Raw genomic sequence first — 19,848 nt, 5'->3', positions numbered from 1 at the left:
GCTGATAGGGCGGAGCCTCGGTGCTCTCAGCCAATCACAGCGTTCCATTAGGAAGCTCTGTTGCTGCGTTCAAGGCCGTTGAATAATAGAGTTTCTTCCAACAGACAACGATGTCTGCTGTTCGGCAAACATATTATATTATATTATATTATATTATATTATATTATATTATATTATATTATATTATATTATATTATTTCTTTGTGATTATTTCTAATGCTGAAAATGGAAAATATAGGGTATATTTAAAACATTATAAGTGGGAATAAGTTTTCTTAGTGTTGTATGCAAGAATGAATCATATTAAGTAAAAAATTAACAGAATAATTCATGTGTGAATCCAATCACACATGAAAGGGAGAGAAAGAAGCGCAAAGGTGCTTAATTCCACCCATTAAAAATAAGATGTTGCAACCCTCCTATTTTGTGTTTTACATGCCTATTTTTTGCATTTAAATCAATAGTAGTGACACTAGAAGAACAATTTATAACTAACTAACTAACTGACTGACTGACTGACTGACTGACTGACTGACTGACTAATTAAATAAATAAATAAATAAATCTTGTTCTTTCTTCTGACAACATAATTCTAAGGATGGCCATTGCCAGTGTCTGGGATTTTCAGTAGACATTGAACGCATTAATAGGGAGCACATCCGGGAGCTTTGTTCCCCCACGGCTGCCAGGTTAGTTAAAAATCCCCGTTTAGGAAGAGTGGCATTAAAAAGACGCAATCTTCAACACAACTAAAACACACATTAACATTATTGGACAAAATAGACTAGATTATTAATATATGATTCATGGTGTAGGTGTGTCATCTCCAGGATATTAGTGTCACCCACTCTGGCAACCCCTTACAAAGCTTTTCGGTATCGCCCCTGCAATTTAAAATGAATGTTACTCTTTTCAAAGACTAATAATCGAGTAATGTGTTCATACTCATATTAAATATTTAGTATAAGTGATAAAAAAATAATTTCAACCAACACAATTGGTAAAACAAAAAGCTCATTACACGTTTTTCACTCTGTGACTTTTCCTAAAGGGGAGTGTGCTTCGCACCTGGCAACCTTTCTCCGGTCGCTCACGCGGTACATCCTTTCAGCCAGCGCCGTCGTCCTGAGTAAGTGTGTGGCCTGGATGGACTGGTGAAATTACTGCGGTTTTAACCAAGTCAGTCACTTTTGAGTTGCACTAGCACATCACCAAGATGCCGGCGTATTTCCAGCGGCCAGAAAACGCTCTCAAGCGAGCGAACGGTGAGTTTGAGCTGCTCCTGGATTTAATGCTGACTCCAGCCGCGTCACCTCAGAGATGCTAACTGCTAATGCTAGTCGGAATGGCGCGCTAAGCTAGTTGTAGTGACATCTAGGCCACATTTGTACATGTTACAGTGGTTAGTAAATGATAACGTCGTACTGTGTCAGTGTTAACATTATTTGACAAACAAAAAGACGTTGTTGACAACACTTTGTTGCACGTGTCCATTTTTATATAAAATAAACTAACGTTGTTAGCGTTTATATGGTTGTTCTTTGGGCCTAGTTGCTACAGTCGGTAGAAACAGCTGTGTTTAACGGTTTTCGGCGTTTTTCTAAATTTTTGTGGATAACGTTAATTTGATCAGTTATGTGTTTTTTTGCAGATTGAACTCCGCTAATGACATTGGATAGGATTGTTACTAGGCAAATTAGATGTTTCGGTTGCCTGTAGATCGAGGATGTAAAACTTTGTGGAAAAATGTAATCAAAATTGAAAACTTGTACCAAACCGAGCGCCACAATTACATAAATATTTACTAAAGTTAATAGCAAATGTCTTTTATTGTTCAATTTCATTTTTACAAATGATCATAGTAATAAATCCTGACTTGTTACATTTTTAAATAGAAACCATTTTCTCCTGTTTTTGCCATTAGACTATCAATAAAGGTATTTAAATTTTAAATAGCTTGGAAAAGATAACAATTTGGTGAAAAACATCACACTTAATAGTGAATCTCTTTCAAAAAGGTTGGCAGAAACGGCAAAATTCTAAACATCTTCCTCCATTTTGCATCGCTTGAGTTAGTTTTTAGTTGTTTTTTCTTTATTTAAAAGGCTGAAGAGATGGAAACACATTTGCAGAATAAGTTCTGACATAGCGAACGCTCCCATCCAGTGGTGGGTCTGTGCCTTACCAGAAGCAGAAAAAATTGCTAGTTTGCAACTTCTACTTCCTGTTTATTACTATTTTACAAAGTTACGCTTTGCATACCATAGTTGATTTACTCCAAACACAGCTAATTTGCATTTTAAAAGTTTACACACCATTTTCATAACAATTGGTTAGAAACATAATATAACTGGTGTTCTACAGAAGCCTGTTTAAAATAGGTGTTTTCTGCCATAATTACCTATACAGCAGTATAAATAAGAACTATATTCACTGTTCTGATTAAATAAAGATTTATTTGTTTATTAAGGAATTTCTATGACTTGTTTTTAAACAGAATTTCTTGAGGTCGGCAAGAAGCAGCCAGCCTTGGATGTTTTGTACGATGTTATCAAGAGTAAAAAACATCGAACATGGCAGAAGATCCACGAGCCCATTATGCTCAAGTACCTGGAGCTGTGTGTGGATCTGCGCAAGAGCCACCTGGCCAAAGAGGGTCTCTACCAGTACAAGAACATCTGCCAGCAGGTTGGGAGGAAACAATAACAGCGGCTACATCTGGGATGTCTGTTCACATCGTGGTAAATAAAAGCCTTTGTCTTTCCTCTCAGGTGAACATCAAATCTTTGGAGGATGTGGTCAGGGCTTACCTGAAGCTGGCAGAGGAAAAGACGGAGACAGCCAAGGAGGAGTCACAGCAGATGGTTCTGGACATCGAGGACCTGGACAACATCCAGACTCCAGAAAGGTGAACTTATGGTTAACCAGAAGATAAACCATCTAATCCAGCATTTACCTAAAGATGACTTGTAGTATTTGTTGGTGTTCTCAGTTGATGCTGTTCATTTTGTCAGCCTTTCTGGTAACAGCAGATCACGTTGTGAGTGATTTCTGTCCCTATGTGGCCGATTGTCTATTTGACTCGTTGAACTGAGTGCAACGGTCTGTGCACCAAGTCACACCACTTGTGTAAGCTCAGCACAAATTTTCAATAGAACCAACCCCAAAGTTGACAAAGAGTCATGGGATCCAAATGACCCAGTCTCTGAAGACCTCTGGAGGGTTAAAAGTCTTAATCGCAGTAGCTAGCAGACCTGAAGGTATCATCAGGAGTAGCTGTCATTACAGTTGTTAAAAGAAATTAAGAGTGTATCGAGTGCAGTTTTCTGGCTGATCTCCAATATTTAAAAAGCCTGACTGATTTTAGCTTATGCCAATTAGTTTCTGTACTAAATATTGTAAAACATTAGCAAAGTTGGCAACGGTAGAACGTAGCCTTCTCTTAGAAAAGACAACATCAATGTATTGGTAGAAAATATCAGTTTCACATGTAACTATGAACCGATCATCCAAAATTAGAGAAATTGGGGCTGATTAATCTTTGGCCCCCTAAAGGAAACGCTGCAATTAAAGAACCTTTCTGATATCTAACGTCCTTTGTGCCGTTGCAGCGTGCTGCTGAGCGCTGTGAGCGGGGAGGACACCCAGGATCGTACCGACCGCCTGCTGCTCACGCCGTGGGTGAAGTTCCTGTGGGAGTCGTACCGCCAGTGCCTGGACCTGCTGAGAAACAACTCCAAGGTGGAGCGTCTGTATCACGACATCGCCCAGCAAGGTAGCTAGCTCTATAGTAATGACTTTACTTCATCTTTAGGGATGAATGGCTACAAAAGTGCTTAAAAGTTTCTGCTACTTCTAGTTATTTGATTTGAAGATTTCGACAAGAAAAAAACTCCCAGAAAACCGATTCTTGTTTCTTTTTCTCCTGCAGCTTTCAAGTTCTGCCTGCAGTACACCCGAAAAGCAGAGTTTCGCAAGCTGTGCGACAACCTGCGCATGCATCTGGGTCAGATCCAGCGGCACCACAACCAGAGCACCGCCATCAACCTGAACAACCCCGAGAGCCAGTCCATGCACCTGGAGACGCGGCTGGTGCAGCTGGACAGCGCCATCAGCATGGAGCTCTGGCAGGTCGGTCAGAACCTCTCCAACAACAATCCGCTGTTTGTTCTGAGCTGGATCCGATCTATTTAATTTAATATTAGTGCTGGGACTTTGGTAAAAGTTTTAATCAAGTTATTTGTTGGATGCAAATGAAAATGTAGCCTTTTTTTAATTTGCCATGCCCAGTTGCAGCCCTATTGTGAATTTGGACAACAAAAATAAGCTATCATTGAAAACATCAGAATTACAATCAGAGATTACAATCTCTGATGTTTGAGCTGGACAACATGTTTAAATCCAGCTTCACAACCAGAACACTCCACTGATACCCTTTCTCCTCGGTTTTGTCCTTTAGGAAGCGTTTAAGGCCGTCGAGGACATCCACGGCCTCTTCGCCCTCTCCAAGAAGCCTCCCAAGCCACAGCTCATGGCCAACTACTACAACAAGGTTTCCACGGTCTTCTGGAAGTCTGGGAACGCTCTCTTCCACGCCTGCACTCTCCACCGCCTCTACCATCTGTCGAGGGAGATGCGCAAGAATCTGACCCAGGACGAGATGCAGAGGTATTGCTGTTGTTTCAAAGAGCGGTGTGGTGAAGTGAGAACATGTGGTGAAACGGTTTATTTTGATCTCCAGGATGTCCACCAGAGTCCTCCTGGCCACTCTGTCTATTCCCATTACCCCTGAACGCACCGACATCGCTCGGCTTCTGGACATGGACGGCATCATCGTGGAGAAGCACCGCCGACTGGCCACCCTGCTGGGCCTCCAGTCCCCACCGACCCGCCAGAGCCTCATCAACGATATGGTACGCTGTAGCTTAGCGCATGTGTCAAACTGGAGGCTCGCGGGCCAAATCAGGCTCGCCATAACTGATTCTGTGGCCCTCCAGAATCTAGAGTCACAGAAACAGAATTTCAAGATCATAGTTTGTTTTGTAGGATGGACTTGTGTTATAAAAACAGACCTGCAGTGTTGCCCAATTTCAAGGCGTTACAAAGTAAAAAAACATTTTGTATCATATTTGATGTATATATATATTTATAACATTTCTATAACGACTGAATGTAACATAGTTACTTTGTTGTGCTATCAAATGGCACTATGTGTCTACATCTACGTCTTCATTTAGTTCTGTGACTTGAGGCTTCGGCTAATCAGCTACCCTTGCTAGCTAGCTAACTCCCTGAAAACCAATCTATCATGGCTAATTGCAAAGTTATTGGCTAGTTGGCTGGATGATGTTTGAGTCACTTCTGCTGCCAACCCATACAAGGCTAGATGCTAATTCAAAGTGGGATTAAAAACCTCTTAAAGTCTTAAATTTGGTTTTCTGAAGCTTGATTCAGATTTTAACCTTTTTAAACAGTTTTTTTCTCTTGTCTACAGTTAAATGTTTGAGTTTATTCTCATAAATGCTTGAATGTTTCTGCTGTAGGTGAGATTTAACCTGCTGCAGTACATCGTCCCTGAAGTCAAGGAGCTCTACAACTGGCTGGAGGTCGACTTTCATCCGCTCAAGCTGAGTGGGAGAGTGACGAAGGTAGACAACTCCTCACCATGTGACAATTAATATTGTTAAAGTTAATTTATGTGTGTTTAAAATATCTCATCTGGATAATTTTTTGTCCTGTTTTGTGACTTTGGTCTCAGGTGTTGAATTGGGTGAGAGATCAGGCTGAGAAGGAGGCAGACCTGCAGCAGTATGTCCCTCACCTGCAGAGCAACACCATCCTTAGACTCCTGCAGCAGGTAAATCCTCTTCCTGCTAACCGTAACTTTACTAAAACATGATAAAGGTTTAATTTGTCTTTTTTTTTTTTTTTCAATTTTAAGGTGGCTCAGATCTACCAGAGCATCGAGTTCAGCCGTCTGGCCTCCCTGGTTCCCTTCGTGGACGCCTTCCAGCTGGAGCGCTCAATCGTGGACGCTGCTCGCCACTGCGATCTCCAGGTAAGCATCTGATTGGACGACAGAGTCCAGTTGCTCTGGAGGTTTTTTACACAACGTGTCTGGACTTCCTGATGCTTCCTGTAGGTCCGGATCGACCACACGTCTCGAACGCTGAGCTTCGGCTCCGACCTGAACTACTCGACCAAAGAGGATTCTCCGGTCGGTCCGTTCCTGCAGAACATGCCGTCGGAGCAGATCAGGAACCAGCTGACCGCCATGTCTGCTTCCCTGGCTAAAGCCATCCAGGTCATCAAACCTGCCTCTAACCTGGTGAGCTTCCTCGCTTGTTCAACGCTCCACGCTTACTGTGGCCTTTGCTCTCATGGCCAGTCCATGTTCATAATCCGTCATCGTCTGTTTTTATGTTCAACGCAACATTTCTGCAACAATTTGGATTTTTTATTTTTTTTACTAAAAATGTAAAAACACAGAGATACAAATGAGTTTCTAACAAACATAGAAAACATTTGTTATGAGAAAGGAAATGATGGAAACATGAAACTCATATTAACGTAATGAGTCAAATGCAGGAAGAGTTGGAGTTCACTGCAAAAACACAAAATCTTACCAAGTAATTTTGGTCTGGTTTCTAGTGCAAATGTCTTAGTACACTTGGAAAAAGACAAACTAACTTAAAAGTAGCTTTTTAGTTAGATACAGGAGCTTGTTTTGAGTATTTGTTTTTATATTGATGAAAAAGTTCTAGTTCCATTGGCAGATTATTTTACTTAGAACGTGACATTTTTCACATGTCAGTTTTTCTAGCACATTTGTTTTGATTGCATTTACCCAGAATGCCCTGCTCTATAGTCTGTTTCTTTGTTTTGATGGAAATTAAACCAGAATTTGTTCAAAACCATGTTTTTTATCAAGCGATCGCTTCTTACTACAGTAGCTGAGGTGGATTTTTGTCTGAACAAAACTGTTTTTTATTCCTTTCCAGCAAGAGCGCGATGAACATAACCAGCAGGCCATCGCTGCATATCTGAAAAGCGCTCGCAAGGACCACCAGCGCATCCTGGCCCGCAGGCAGACCATCGAGGAGCGCAAGGAGCGCCTGGAGAGCCTGAACATCCAGCGGGAGAAGGAGGAGCTGGAGCAACGAGAAGCCGAGATGCAGAAGGTCCGCAAAGCCGAGGAGGAGCGTCTGCGGCAGGAGGCCAAGGAGCGGGAGAAGGAGCGCATCATGCAAGAACACGAACAAATCAAGAAGAAGACGGTCCGCGAGCGACTGGAGCAGATCAAGAAAACAGAGCTGGGAGCCAAAGCTTTCAAGGATATTGACATTGAGGTGAAGTTTAATGACAAACACTAATTTAAAGGGCTGAAACGATTAATCTGATTTATCATAATGAATCAATTATTGAGATAATCGTCATCTAATTCATACACACTCAAAAGATTTTTTATTTTTACTCTGAAACAGGACCTGGAGGAGCTGGATCCTGACTTCATCATGGCCAAACAGGTGGAGCAGCTGGAGAAGGAGAAGAAGGAACTTCAGGAGCGTCTGAAGAATCAAGAGAAGAAGGTTGGTCTCTAATCTGCAGCAGAAATCTGTTAAGATATAAGAAAACTAGATGGAAGTTAAATTCTGATGGTTGTTTTTCTACAGATTGATTACTTTGAGAGGGCAAAACGCCTCGAGGAGATTCCTCTGATCAAGAAGGCGTATGAGGAACAGCGAGTCAAAGACATGGAGCTGTGGGAGCTCCAAGAGGAGGACAGGGTGTGTGAGGAGACTTTGACTCTGATTTCAAGCAGAGCGTCCTGTGGACTTTTTTTCTCTAAATATTTTAACTTTTGCTCTCATAAAGTTAAAGTCTAAATTCTCAGATTAAATCCAAAAATGTATTTTTCAGTGACACTAATCCTCTGCCGTACTACTCAGAGTTTAACAGCATGTTTCCTGTTTTAGATCAACAACCTGAAGATCGAGCGGGAAAAAGCTCTGGAGCATAAGAAGCGGATGTCCAGGATGATGGAGGACAAGGAAGGCTTTCTGGCCAAGATCACGGCGGCCCGCAGCTTCATCTACGAGGTTTGCAGCAGCTGAAGGGTGAAGCAGAACCTGATGAGTTTACAGCAGACATTCAGTGTCTTTATTTGGTCTTTAAAGGAAAAACTTAAAACGTTTGAGGAGCGTTTGGTGGAGGAGAGGAAAACGCGCATGGAAGAAAGGAAGAGGCAGCGCAAAGAGGACCGACGTAACACGTTCTACCGCCAGAAGGAGGAGGAGGCTCAGCGGATCCACGAGGAGCAGCTCAAGAAAGGTTCAAGTCAAATGATCAGAGTTTAGTTTACCGCAGACGAATAAAACTTAAAATTAATTGTTTACCTGTTGGTGCAAAGTGATGACATCCTTTTTTTTTTCCAAACAGAGCGTGAGGAGCGAGAGCGCCTGGAGCAGGAGCGCCGTGAGGAGGAGGAGCGGGAGTACCAGGAGCGTCTGCGCAAACTGGAGGAGCAGGAGCGCAAACAGCGCGCGCGACAGCAGGAGATAGAGGAGCGCATCCGGCAGAAGACCGTCAGCCCACAGGAGAAGAAACCCAAGGTAGGAATGACAGAACCGGAAGTTTCAGAGTACTGAGAGGTCCGACAGAACCGGAAAGGTCAGACAAAACCAGAACATAAAGCTGAATCTGAGGAATGTTCTGCCTGCAGATACAAGTTTGACTCTATTCTTCCTTCCTTCAGTCTTAGTCTCTTCTTACATTGATTCTTCCTTCTGTCTTTATCCATCCTTTTCTTTCTTAGCTTTTTTTCTGACCAGACTTCCTTCCTTCATTACCTACGAACTTCCTCATTTCTGAAATTCAACTATCCAGCAGTGTGTTATAAAAAACGGCAGATTTTCTCAACATGTAACCATAGAATCACATATTGGCATTTGACTGATTTGTTTTTATTATAACTTGACAGATTTATTATAAAACTCAGTAAAAACCAGTAAGAACCAGTTTTTAATGGTAAAAGCCAAAAAACAGTTTTTACTGCTTTACAGTAAAAACTGGTAAAATGGGTAGAATAACTGGTTGATGTTGCTTCTGGGGACGGGGATTCTGGACTAACATCTTGTCGTGTCACAGGAGGAGAAGGACGAGGGAGGGTGGAGAAGGAAAACTGACGGCGACTCGGAATGGCGCCGCCCGGTTCCTGACAAGTGTGTAGCTTCACATCTGGACACATTCCAGCCTCCGTTTTCAGTGTCGGTTTTAAACGGGAAGCGTTTCCTCTGCAGGGACTGGAGACAGGAGGGCCGAGAAGACAACCGAGAGGAGCGGGACGGCCCCTTCAGGCGTGGGGACGGTCCTCGCCGTGACGGTGACGACCGCGGGCCTCGCCGAGGCTTTGACGACGACCGAGGTCCGCGTCGCGGAGGAGACGATGAGCGCCCACCTCGCAGGGAGATGGATGACGACCGTGGGCCGCGCCGAGGCTTCGACGACGACAGAGGTCCCAGGAGGGGCGGGGACGACGACCGCGGACCCAGACGAGGATTCGACGACGACCGTGGTCCCAGACGCGGTTTCGACGACGACCGTGGACCCAGACGCGGCTTCGACGACGACCGTGGACCCAGACGTGGCTTTGATGATGACAGGGGTCCTCGCAGGGGGCTTGATGACTCCAGGGGTTCCAGACGTGGGGCTGACGACGACTGGGGCCCCAGAAGAGACATGGATGATGGTCCGCGCCGCGGTGAGGACGCCAAGCCATGGAAACCCCTCGGCAGACCCGGTACAGTTCTAACAAAATCATCCTTCAGAGAACTGAAACGTTTCAGGGAGAATTTAATTTAATCGTGTTCAAGCTGTCTGAATCCTTAACCGTCCTGGAGTCTTAGCATGACGCTCAGGAGGAGCGCTGCAGATGGGGGGTTCTGCAGCACCATCCATCGGATAGTGGAGTTCTGGGGGATGGTGTCCCATCAGACCGTCGGTTAACAAAACCACAAAGAAACAAAAACTCATAAAAGAGCATACGAGAAAAGTGCATCGGATAAAACGGTTGCAAGGTCTAATTGACCCTGTCTTATAAGACCGCAGGACAGTTAAAAAGCCTAAAATTCATGTATCTAATATGAATGTCTTAGATTTATTTAAAATCTTACGTTGGCCTTAAACACAGTAAAAACAGGTCTCAAATCTTTTCTGTCAGGCAAATATTTCAGTCAAACACAGGCATCTTCATTCGTTCTGTGGCCCAAGGTGGTTGAGGCTACCGCTAACTGGCTACTAATACAACCTTGCTAGCTAGCTCACTTTTTGGCACCTATTGTAGGAAAGTGTACATTTATTGCCAGTTGGCTGGGCGACGTTCGTCTTCGTCTCACTCCTCTTTGTAACCCGTTGGGTGATACGTGCATTCTGTGCTAACAAAGTTATTTTCTCTCATGATACAGGTCTTAAATTTCATTAATAATGGTCATAAAAGTCTTTAAAAGCTTTAAACTTTAGGTGGCAACACCTGCAGAAACTTAAATGAAAAGTTTGGCTCATAAAAAGAAAAACTGTCCATTAGAGGTCAGAAAGTGAGATCTGAGTTGAAACGTTACTGATGAGTGAATATTTGTTTCAGGTGGCTGGCGTGAGCGGGAAAAAGCCCGAGAGGAGAGCTGGGGGCCGCCCCGCGGCGGCGCCAATGACGACGGAGAAGAAGACGATGGAGACGATGGAGACGAGCGATCCAGCGACCGCTTCAGAGACCGTCGTCCACAGAGGTGGGGATGAAAAAACGCTCAAACGTCACAGATTTCCTGTTGCTTCATATTTTATTAACCTAATCTGAAACCGTTTTCAGAGAAGAGAATCCCTGGAGGAGAGGAGGCAACGAGGAAGGAAGCTGGAGGGATTCCCGCAGAGAAGAGACCGACAAGGACGAACGCCGTAGCGACCGGGATGACCGCCGTAGCGACCGGGATGACCGCCGTAGTGACCGGGATGATCGCCGTAGCGACCGGGACGACTGCCGTAGCGACCGGCGAGACAGAGACAGACGAGACGATCGCGAACACAGACCTCCACCTAGAGATACTGATGAAGGTGAGGAAGGCTCGGACCCATCAGCTTCGTCACAGTTTGCCTTAAGAAAAACATCTGCAACCCAGAAGTATTAAAAACTTCACACTTTTCTGTTTCAGAAACTATTTTAGTTTTTTTGACAAGTTTGTAACTTTTAAGTAGGGATGCATCCATCCACAGTTTTCACTTCCTGAGGGTTGGTACAATGTAAAGTAAATAAATAAAGCAAGATGTCAGTCAGAGCACAACGCATAGAATCAGACTGAGTAGATCTGCCCTTATGGATCAGAAACATTATCATGGATGCCAATCTAGAATTTTTTTTACAATATCAAGAACGATACAAATATCAGATCGGTGCATCTCCTAAATGCAGAAATAAACCCTTCAGGGGCGTGCTGTGGTGGCGCAGGGGGTTAGCACGCCCCACGTTTGGAGGCCTTAGTCCTCGACGCGGACGTCGCGGGTTCGACTCCCGGTCCCGACGACCTTTACCGCATGTCTTCCCCCCTCTCCTCACCCTCCTTCCTGTCTGCCTACTGTAGAAAAAATACGAGCCACTAGCGCCGCAAAAACTCTTCGGAGAAAAAAATGGAAAAAAAAAAAAAGAAATAAACCCTTCAACTGCATATTTTTATATGTAACTAATCTATAAACTTTTTGTCTTGAATTGCTGAAGAAAATTAAACTTCTGCTTAGTCTGATTCATAGAGACAAAGTATGACATTCAGCCAGTAGAGGTCACTGTTTACAAATATAAATACAGCTATCAGGAGCTTCTTAACGCAAACTTCCTGTTTTAAAAATGTTTTTTTATGTATCATGTGTTCCTTTAATTTAAAAAAACAACTTATTTTAACTTAAACTCTTGTTTCTGCGGCGACCTCAGGAAGCTCCTGGCGCCGCGGCGGCGACAACAAACGGGAGGAGCGTGAGAGGGAACGCCCCAGAGAGCGGGAGAGAGAGAGGGAGCAAGAGTGCGACGCTGAAGGGGAAAAGGCTTGGCGTACCGACAAGGAAAACGCTCGTCGCACCAAGAACGAGACGGACGACGACGGTTGGACCACCGTCCGGCGCTGAGCGGCTGCTCCGCCTCCTGGGACGAACATGACAAGAATTACTATAATAATAAGAGAAAAATACTCAGCCAGTGGGTCACAGCTTCTAGCTTTTAATACTGGATGAAATATTTGTAGACTTTAGCTTCATGGGGATTTATTTTATCTTTTTGTGATTTTTTTTTTTGTCTGGTTCCTCCTCAACTCTAATATCAGTAACCCAATGAGCTTGTGTGGCCTCTTTAACAATAATCTAAAAATGGTCTGACGTTCAGTGCAAACTATGTATCACCAACTGCCTCTTAATCATAGACTGCATCGATAATCTGACTCAGATTAGCATCTCCTGTAGTAGCAGCAGTTCTCCTGGTTTAATTTGCCGGTGGGTTTCACATCTTGATTTGCATGCTTCAGAAAATTCAGGTGGTTTCTTGATAGCCGGTGTGTGCTTCTGTCCTGCTGCAGCCGCTGGATGCATGTTGACAGAACGACTTTACGTAATAAAAATGTTTGCTCACCGCCTCTTTCGCATTGTCTAATGGGAGAAAAACAAACTTAGATTTTGTTTTGCAAAATAGGAGTTTTTGTATTAGTTTTAATTAACTTATAAAAAATTTCTTTCTTTTGTTTTGATTCCAACTCAGATTTGGAAAAACATGAAAAAAATGTCAACTTTAGCACAACAGACAAAAAGTATAACTTATGTACTTAAAATTCTGTGAAAATTTAATATTTTGAATAAGTTGAATTTTTCTGAAATATGTTTCAAATATGTAATCAGTTGGACATAAGAATGTATCCAACATTTTTTAAAATGCTAATGTTTATTAATATATTTTTCAAAAATATACTTCACAATTAAATATTAAAATTGTTATAAGAATAATCTTAAAATACACTTTGCAGTTGTTAAAATGTATATTTTAAATGAACTAAGAATATATATATTTGTTTTCCTTGGCATATATTTTCAAAAATATATTTGTTTGAAATGTTTTCAGGTAGTATTTCCAAATAATGTACTTTAACTATGGTTCAGTGTTTTAACTGGGAAAAAGCTTAAAACTCAAAGTTCTATTCACTCCTTTATTTAAACTAAAAAATAAGACAATTTAGTTTTAAAATACTTTATCCCAAAGGGGAAAACAGTGTAACTCGAATCCAATATCTTTCAGAGTCGTGGATGATAATGCTGTGGGAAGGAAGGATTTCCAGTAGCAGTCAGTCTTGCACTGAATATGAAGAGGCCTCTGACTGACGACTTTATGACCGTCTCATAGCATGCTAACGCCTCAATGTCTAGGCAGCAGAAATATTTCAAAATCTGAAATTTTTTACTTTTGGAGCTCAGAAAATTCCTTGTTTGAGTTCATCAGTGGAAATTTACTCCATTTTTCTCATCTGCAATGGACCTAATAATGCACGTCGTAGTTGACCATAAAATAGTGTGAAATAGTTTTTAGAACGATAAATGCATTTCTGTTATTAAATTGAGCAATAGATGCGCATAATTTCTCGGATCAGACTCAGACGGACCACAGGCCGAGATAAAACTTTTATTCAAATATTCTTACAATATTTAGCCACAACAGCAACTAAATCAGCAGCTTCTTGCTCCAGATGCAGTTTTGTTTTGGAATTGGTTCCGCAGTCCCCGTGGCGACCAGTAGAGGTCAGTAAACCCTCGCAGAAAACATCAGCAACCCGCCGGACCACGTGTGCCACGACGAAGCGCTGCGGTTCCTGCTGCCCATGTTCAGCAATCAACCAGCAGCATTCAAAGGTTTGGAGGAAATAATACGCAAACAGGCCGGGGTCATGACCTGGTGAAAAAAATATAGAACAATTTAATGTTATTAGAAGTCAAAATAGGCAAAAAACGACGAAGTTGATCGAAATAAGAATAGTAAAACATTATACAAATGATTTTGTTATATATATATATATATATATATATATAACAGAAAAAACAGAGACCAAGAACAACAACACGTACAATGGAGACGCAATTTGCTTAATATGCATATATAATATATTATGTATATGTATTTTAAGTGATTTGCGTCTCTGATGTGCGTGTTGTATAATAATATATATATATATATATATGGGGAGGCTATGTAAATAATGCTTTTAATGTAGCGAATAAGTTTAAATGTCTGTGCTGAGAAGCTTTTGCTCTTTTAATTTTAATGTTACAATTTTTTATTCCACGAAACTTCATGTACAAAATAATACACAGAACATTTCGTAGATTCTTGTCTATAGTAATATATTAGCATGACAATATTCATGCGATACTATATAATAATAATAATAATAATAATAATAATAATAATAATAATAATAATGATTTTTTAAAAATGTTTGCATTTCTTCCCAGCTGCCTCCGCTTCCCTGCAGGCCTGCATGATGCGCGGCCGTGGCCCCGCATGTCAACTGATCCACGCACAGGTAGGCTGCTCCAAACACCTGAGCGTGTTTTTGTCTTCATGCTGACACGCAGAAACCTATTTGCGTGTAAATATGCACACGCAAACTCTTAACGAGAACCGTGAAAGCAGCTCGGACTCAGTCAAGACTTTTATTTGGTTGTTCTGTTGAAAACCAAAATAATTGAAAGGAAAAATACAAGTTTTCTTTTTAAAATATCCGGTGTGAAACCAAAAGAAATAAGTAAAATAAGCGGAGTTATATGTAGCTGCTGGCCTTTAATTGGCGCGAGCTGTTGTGGTTAATTAAAAATAATTATTGGCCAAGCAGTCAGAGCGCCGCGCGCACTCTCCCTCCTAAAATCACTTTCAGTGAGTCATTTCTGAGCCTTCCATGCAAACAAGCTGCAAACCTGCAACTCTCCATGGTTCGGATGAATGAGTTAAATGTCCCGGAGATATGTGTGCGCGCGCGCGAGTGAGCGAGAGTGCGCGCGCGTGTGCGGGGGGCCTCCTCTCTGGACGAATCCGTTCCGTGTTGCGCGCTCGAGTCCGCCTCTCCGCGCCCCTGCTTCCCCGTTGACGCACTTTTTAAGCGTCTTCCCATCTCCACCTCAAGGCGAGCAGCAGCGGCGGCGGCAGCAGCAGCGACCAATCACCATGCCATTACAGCCTGCAGAGGAAGCTGTTTATGGGGCTGCAGCGCTAATTAGGCTCATGAACTAACAAATCTGCTTGCACCAACCCGGCCGGGGAAAAAAACCCCCAGCGCATCCATGGATTAGTCTGGGAGTAGCTGAGCTCTTTTTATTTTTTCCTACAAGCTTCCCAACTTATTTCGCAGCGAAGAAAACTTTCCCCCCTTTTCTTTGGGTGTGGAGGATAATTTTAAGCAGCGGCGCCTTCGACAACTTCGACCTAAACTGGGGAATCTGGACTATTAGACCATGTTTCAACCCACACCCAAGAGGTGTTTCACGATAGAATCGTTAGTGGCGAAGGATAATCCGGTACCGGCGTCCCGCTCAGAGGAGCCCATCAGGCCGGCGGCTCTCAGCTATGCAAACTCCGGCCAGATGAACCCGTTCCTGAACGGTTTTCACTCGGGCGGCAGGGGCGTCTACTCGAACCCGGACTTGGTGTTTGCAGAGGCGGTCTCTCACCCGCCGAACTCCGCCGTCCCGGTGCACCCGGTGGCCCCGCCACACGCGCTGGCCGCTCACCCGCTCTCCTCGTCGCACAGTCCGCATCCGCTTTTCGCCAGCCAGCAGCGGGACCCGTCCACCTTCTACCCCTGGTTATTACACAGATATAGGTACCTGGGCCACAGGTTTCAGGGTAAGTTCTCCTTACGGTTCAGCTTTTACGCGTGACGCGCGCTGACCGGCCGCGTTTGGGGCTTACTTACCTTTCTTAATACTTTCGAGTTTGTACATAAACTGCCGTGTAAAAAATATGAGAAATCCTGGAAAATCGGTTACACAAAAAACGCGTTAGAGGCTCACGTGAAACTTGTGAGTTTCCACATAAACTGGTGTGTAAAAATATTAGGAATACTGGGAAATAGGTGAAATAAAAAATATTGTTTACTTACAATTATCTAAAGAGCAAACATGCATTAAAACCAAAATAAGGCTTATTTCGGTTTTAATGAAACTAGAGCTAAATAACAACATATTGTAGCCTGGAGTGTTTACTCAAAGGTTAACAATAAATGCTACAAGAATAAACTATATATATATATATATATATATATATATATATATATATATATATATATATAGAGAGAGAGAGAGAGAGAGAGAGAGAGAGAGAGAGAGAGTAAATAAGAATTAATAAATAATCATTAAAAATAATTTTGATTTTTGTTCACGACGCTTTGCATTGAGTCAGATGACTCAGAGCGCGATTTTATTATTATTATTTTCTTTATATTTATTTTATTTGTTTTTATTTGATCACTTTCAGCTGCTCATGCGCCTAATTGATTTTCTCTCAACACATTTTACATGATAGTGGCGGCTTACACATGTAATATATTCGCTGTAGATAATTCCGACTTTGTTTCTCATTGTCCAAATAAATAAGACCATAATTATATCCTCCTGTAGAGTTGCATAAGGACAAACAAACGTTTTAAACACACATTTCAGTTAAATTTTGTACTTTTACGCCATAATCTCCAAATAATAAACTATTACCCAACACTTCCAGTGTTTCTCTATGGATGAACTCAGGCCTTTTGTTCATGTCAACATGTGAATTCAGTCGTTTAAAAAATCACCCAGGATCCTCGTTTTCTGCTCGTTTTCAGGCAACGAAACGAGTCCGGAGAGCTTCCTTTTGCACAACGCGCTGGCCAGAAAGCCCAAAAGAATCCGGACAGCTTTTTCCCCCTCGCAACTCCTGCGGCTCGAACACGCGTTCGAGAAGAACCATTATGTGGTGGGAGCGGAGAGGAAGCAGCTCGCCCACAGCCTTAGCCTCACAGAAACTCAGGTAAGAAAGAAAAACTTTTTTTATTTTTTATTATTACTGTTATTATTTGTGAATGACAAAACGTCGCGCCTGTTTCTGCTTTCATTCCGTTTTGTTTGGGGTTTTATTGCGCAGAAACCTGCTGCTTAAAGTCACGTTTATTTATTCATGTCTCACCTGATTCCTGATGAGTATCACATGTGACGTTCATATATTTTCACCGTTCGTCATGGCGTTTTTATTATTATTGCTTTTATTATTATTATTATTATTATTATTATAATTTACCAGGACTCCATATTTACGCACGGATCTAAAGATGGCTGTTGACGTTTGCAAAACAATAATTCCCAACGATCAAGCCCGCAAATTGTTTCTGCAGACCGGGGTCCGTAAATGCGTCTTGTCAACCGAGGACCGCGGCGGTGGGTGGGGGCTTCCTGCCGGTCATTGTAAAGGCCCTAACCTCATTTCAGAAGGGCTTGGATTACTTTGTTTTGGGGAGGCGGAGGGGCTACGGATGAGAGAATGTTGCCTTTCAAAATGGAGGGCAAATTAACCAGTTAACCATTTTATGGGATAGTGGACACAAAGAGCGAGGCGCTGCTATGTTTAAGCCGCTGTTTGAGCCCACCAGGCCGCCGTCTTTTGTCCGCTGAAGCCGAGGGGAGAAATGAACCGTCACCTCCTTCAATTAGCCCCTCTGAAGGTTTATTAAACGCACCTCAGCGGCCATTTAGGAGTGACAAAGCAAAGTAGCGGATAATTTATCGATTAAGACGTCGGTATTGATTATTGACAAATCCATTTAGAAGAGTGTGTTGACATCAGATAGACGTTTTTGCCGATAATAAAAATGTAACTGTGAGAAGTATCATCATGCATGGTGTATTTATATTTATTTTGCTCTTTGCTATAATTTGGTAATTTAATCTTTCCTTGAAATTTAAGCGCATTTTCCCCCCTCTTTGCTCTCCTTTTTACGCACGGACCAATCGCAGGTTTATCTCCTGATACTGATCCGGCTTGTTTTCTGTCTCCCTCTTTTGTCCCGCCACTCCTCAGGTAAAAGTGTGGTTCCAGAACCGAAGGACGAAGTTCAAGCGGCAGAAGTTGGAGGAGGAGGGCTCGGAGTCGCAGCAGAAGAAGAAAGGCTCGCATCACATAAACCGCTGGAGGCTGGCGACCAAACAGGCGAGCCCGGAGGAAATTGATGTCACTTCGGACGATTAAAAAAAGAAAAGAAAAATCCAAAATGGGACCGACTTTCTCAGAATTGTCTGAATGAAGGAGGATAAGGATACAGGATGCGGGGCAGAGACTGTCGGAGGGTCAGATGGAGGAGAAACGGAGGCCGAGGCTGGTCCTGCTGCACGGAGCGGCTCTGTCGGTCCAACCGGGCCGGGAAGCTGCGCCTCAGTCCGCCTACCTGAACCCACTCCGCTCCGCCACTACAAGCCCTCACACCTCCACCTGATTTTCAATTTTTCTCCAATTCTCATTGGACGTTTGCACTTCAGAAGATTTTTTTTTTCACCCAAGAAACCAAAACACCAAACTACTCTTTTTTTTTTTTTTTTTTTGTAAAACTTGAAATGCATGGTTTAATATTTTCCCCCGTAGTTCTTTTAATTTGACTAAAGAGGGGAAAAAAAGAAGAAAATTCAATTTCTTTTTCATTTTAACTCTATTTTCCAACAGAGAGATGTCGTGCTTCTTCCTTTCTACAAAGTGTGCAGTCTTTCCTTGATGATTCTCGTGTAAAAGTGATTGTGAAAACATATGAAGTAGCGGTGTTTTGATTTTTTTTAAAGCAGAAGAAAACATTTTTTTATTATTTTTGTTTCTAAAAGGTGAATCATAGCGCAGCAGTGAAAGGGAAGATATCAGGACGTTCCTTCAACCCAAAGCTTTACCAGAACCAGAACCGAGTCGCTCTGCATCCTCCTGTCAGGACTCAGTGAAGGACTAAAAAAAAAAAAAACAGAGAAAAAACAAACAAACTTCAGGCACTGAACGTATTCCATGTACAGAAATGCTAAAAGTTCCTGTTTCTGTTCAAACCCCCTTTTACAGAATGTAAATATTTTTGTGTTTGTGTTAAGTTTGCTACAATTTTAACACAAAGTATACTTCCAAGAAGTATGTAATTGTCAATATTTTGTCAATAAAGTTTTATCAGTATGTCGCGCGCAGTACAATTGGATGACTTTTAATTAAAACCGCGCAGTCGCAGTAAATGAGGCTTCTGATGAGGAAATCGGGAAAAAAATGCGCAATAATTTGTCGCAGTGAGAGTTTTTTTTTTTTTTTTTTTCCATTTTGGACGCGGGATGCTGCAGCGCGTCTTCAGACTCACTGCGCTGGTTTTATTTTTCGGGGGGCGGCTGCAGAGTCTGCTGCGCTGCAGCTACAAAGAGGCCCCCTGTGCAAGGCTTTTGTGGAAGTGCAAATCAGTTTGGGCAATTATCATGCGGGTAATATGAGGGGGGAAAGGGGATGCGTTGCCCAGTGGTCCACTTTAATCTCTTAATCCACGGATCCGAAGAGGAGGAGTGGGTTAGAGGAGGGGGGAGGCTCGCTTGGACATAATTTAGTACAATCTGACTACCCCTCACGACGCGATAAGGGAAGGTTGCAATGCGCCGCAAAATGGGATCTTTGTCTGAAAAAGTCTGCAGTCAGAACTGGAGCAAGAAAATGTTCATTAAAGTCAAACAGAAACACAAAATCCGCGTTAAAAATATGAAAAAAATTAATTCAACAAGGATTGCTATATTTTTTCTGACTTTCCAGAA

The 19,848-nt window shown here is 42.6% G+C and overlaps 2 protein-coding genes across 2 annotated transcripts; both read left to right on the top strand.

Moving 5' to 3' along the window:
* The first annotated feature begins 1,089 nt into the window (after positions 1–1,089).
* On the top strand, positions 1,090–12,661 carry eif3s10 (eukaryotic translation initiation factor 3, subunit 10 (theta)). The gene is made up of 22 exons (XM_028006745.1): positions 1,090–1,265; positions 2,498–2,688; positions 2,772–2,908; positions 3,612–3,775; positions 3,932–4,131; positions 4,460–4,668; positions 4,742–4,913; positions 5,544–5,648; positions 5,759–5,857; positions 5,942–6,058; positions 6,143–6,328; positions 7,002–7,349; positions 7,485–7,589; positions 7,674–7,787; positions 7,977–8,099; positions 8,178–8,331; positions 8,440–8,612; positions 9,148–9,221; positions 9,300–9,799; positions 10,640–10,781; positions 10,862–11,103; positions 11,972–12,661. Exons 1-22 carry the CDS (start codon positions 1,217–1,219, stop codon positions 12,160–12,162), a joined length of 3,795 nt encoding a protein of 1,264 aa, XP_027862546.1. The 5' UTR covers positions 1,090–1,216; the 3' UTR covers positions 12,163–12,661.
* A 2,497-nt stretch (positions 12,662–15,158) lies between these two features.
* On the top strand, positions 15,159–19,234 carry emx2 (empty spiracles homeobox 2). Its single transcript, XM_028007995.1, has 3 exons — positions 15,159–15,910; positions 16,887–17,071; positions 18,116–19,234. The coding sequence occupies exons 1-3, from the start codon at positions 15,520–15,522 to the stop codon at positions 18,281–18,283; spliced, it is 744 nt and encodes a 247-aa protein (XP_027863796.1). The 5' UTR covers positions 15,159–15,519; the 3' UTR covers positions 18,284–19,234.
* The last annotated feature ends 614 nt before the right edge of the window (positions 19,235–19,848 follow it).

Source organism: Xiphophorus couchianus, chromosome 22 (assembly GCF_001444195.1).
Source record: "Xiphophorus couchianus chromosome 22, X_couchianus-1.0, whole genome shotgun sequence".
NCBI lineage: Eukaryota > Metazoa > Chordata > Actinopteri > Cyprinodontiformes > Poeciliidae > Xiphophorus > Xiphophorus couchianus.
This window is presented reverse-complemented; position numbering and strand designations above follow the sequence as displayed.

Bases quoted from the DNA above. Each gene is read 5' to 3' on its own strand.
- eif3s10 (XM_028006745.1), top strand. From the start codon at position 1,217: ATGCCGGCGTATTTCCAGCGGCCAGAAAACGCTCTCAAGCGAGCGAAC. The intron at 4,669-4,741 runs GTATTGCTGTTG...TTTGATCTCCAG, and splicing joins ACCCAGGACGAGATGCAGAG to GATGTCCACCAGAGTCCTCC. The intron at 7,590-7,673 runs GTTGGTCTCTAA...GTTTTTCTACAG, and splicing joins TGAAGAATCAAGAGAAGAAG to ATTGATTACTTTGAGAGGGC.
- emx2 (XM_028007995.1), top strand. From the start codon at position 15,520: ATGTTTCAACCCACACCCAAGAGGTGTTTCACGATAGAATCGTTAGTG. The intron at 15,911-16,886 runs GTAAGTTCTCCT...GCTCGTTTTCAG, and splicing joins CCTGGGCCACAGGTTTCAGG to GCAACGAAACGAGTCCGGAG. The intron at 17,072-18,115 runs GTAAGAAAGAAA...GCCACTCCTCAG, and splicing joins TTAGCCTCACAGAAACTCAG to GTAAAAGTGTGGTTCCAGAA.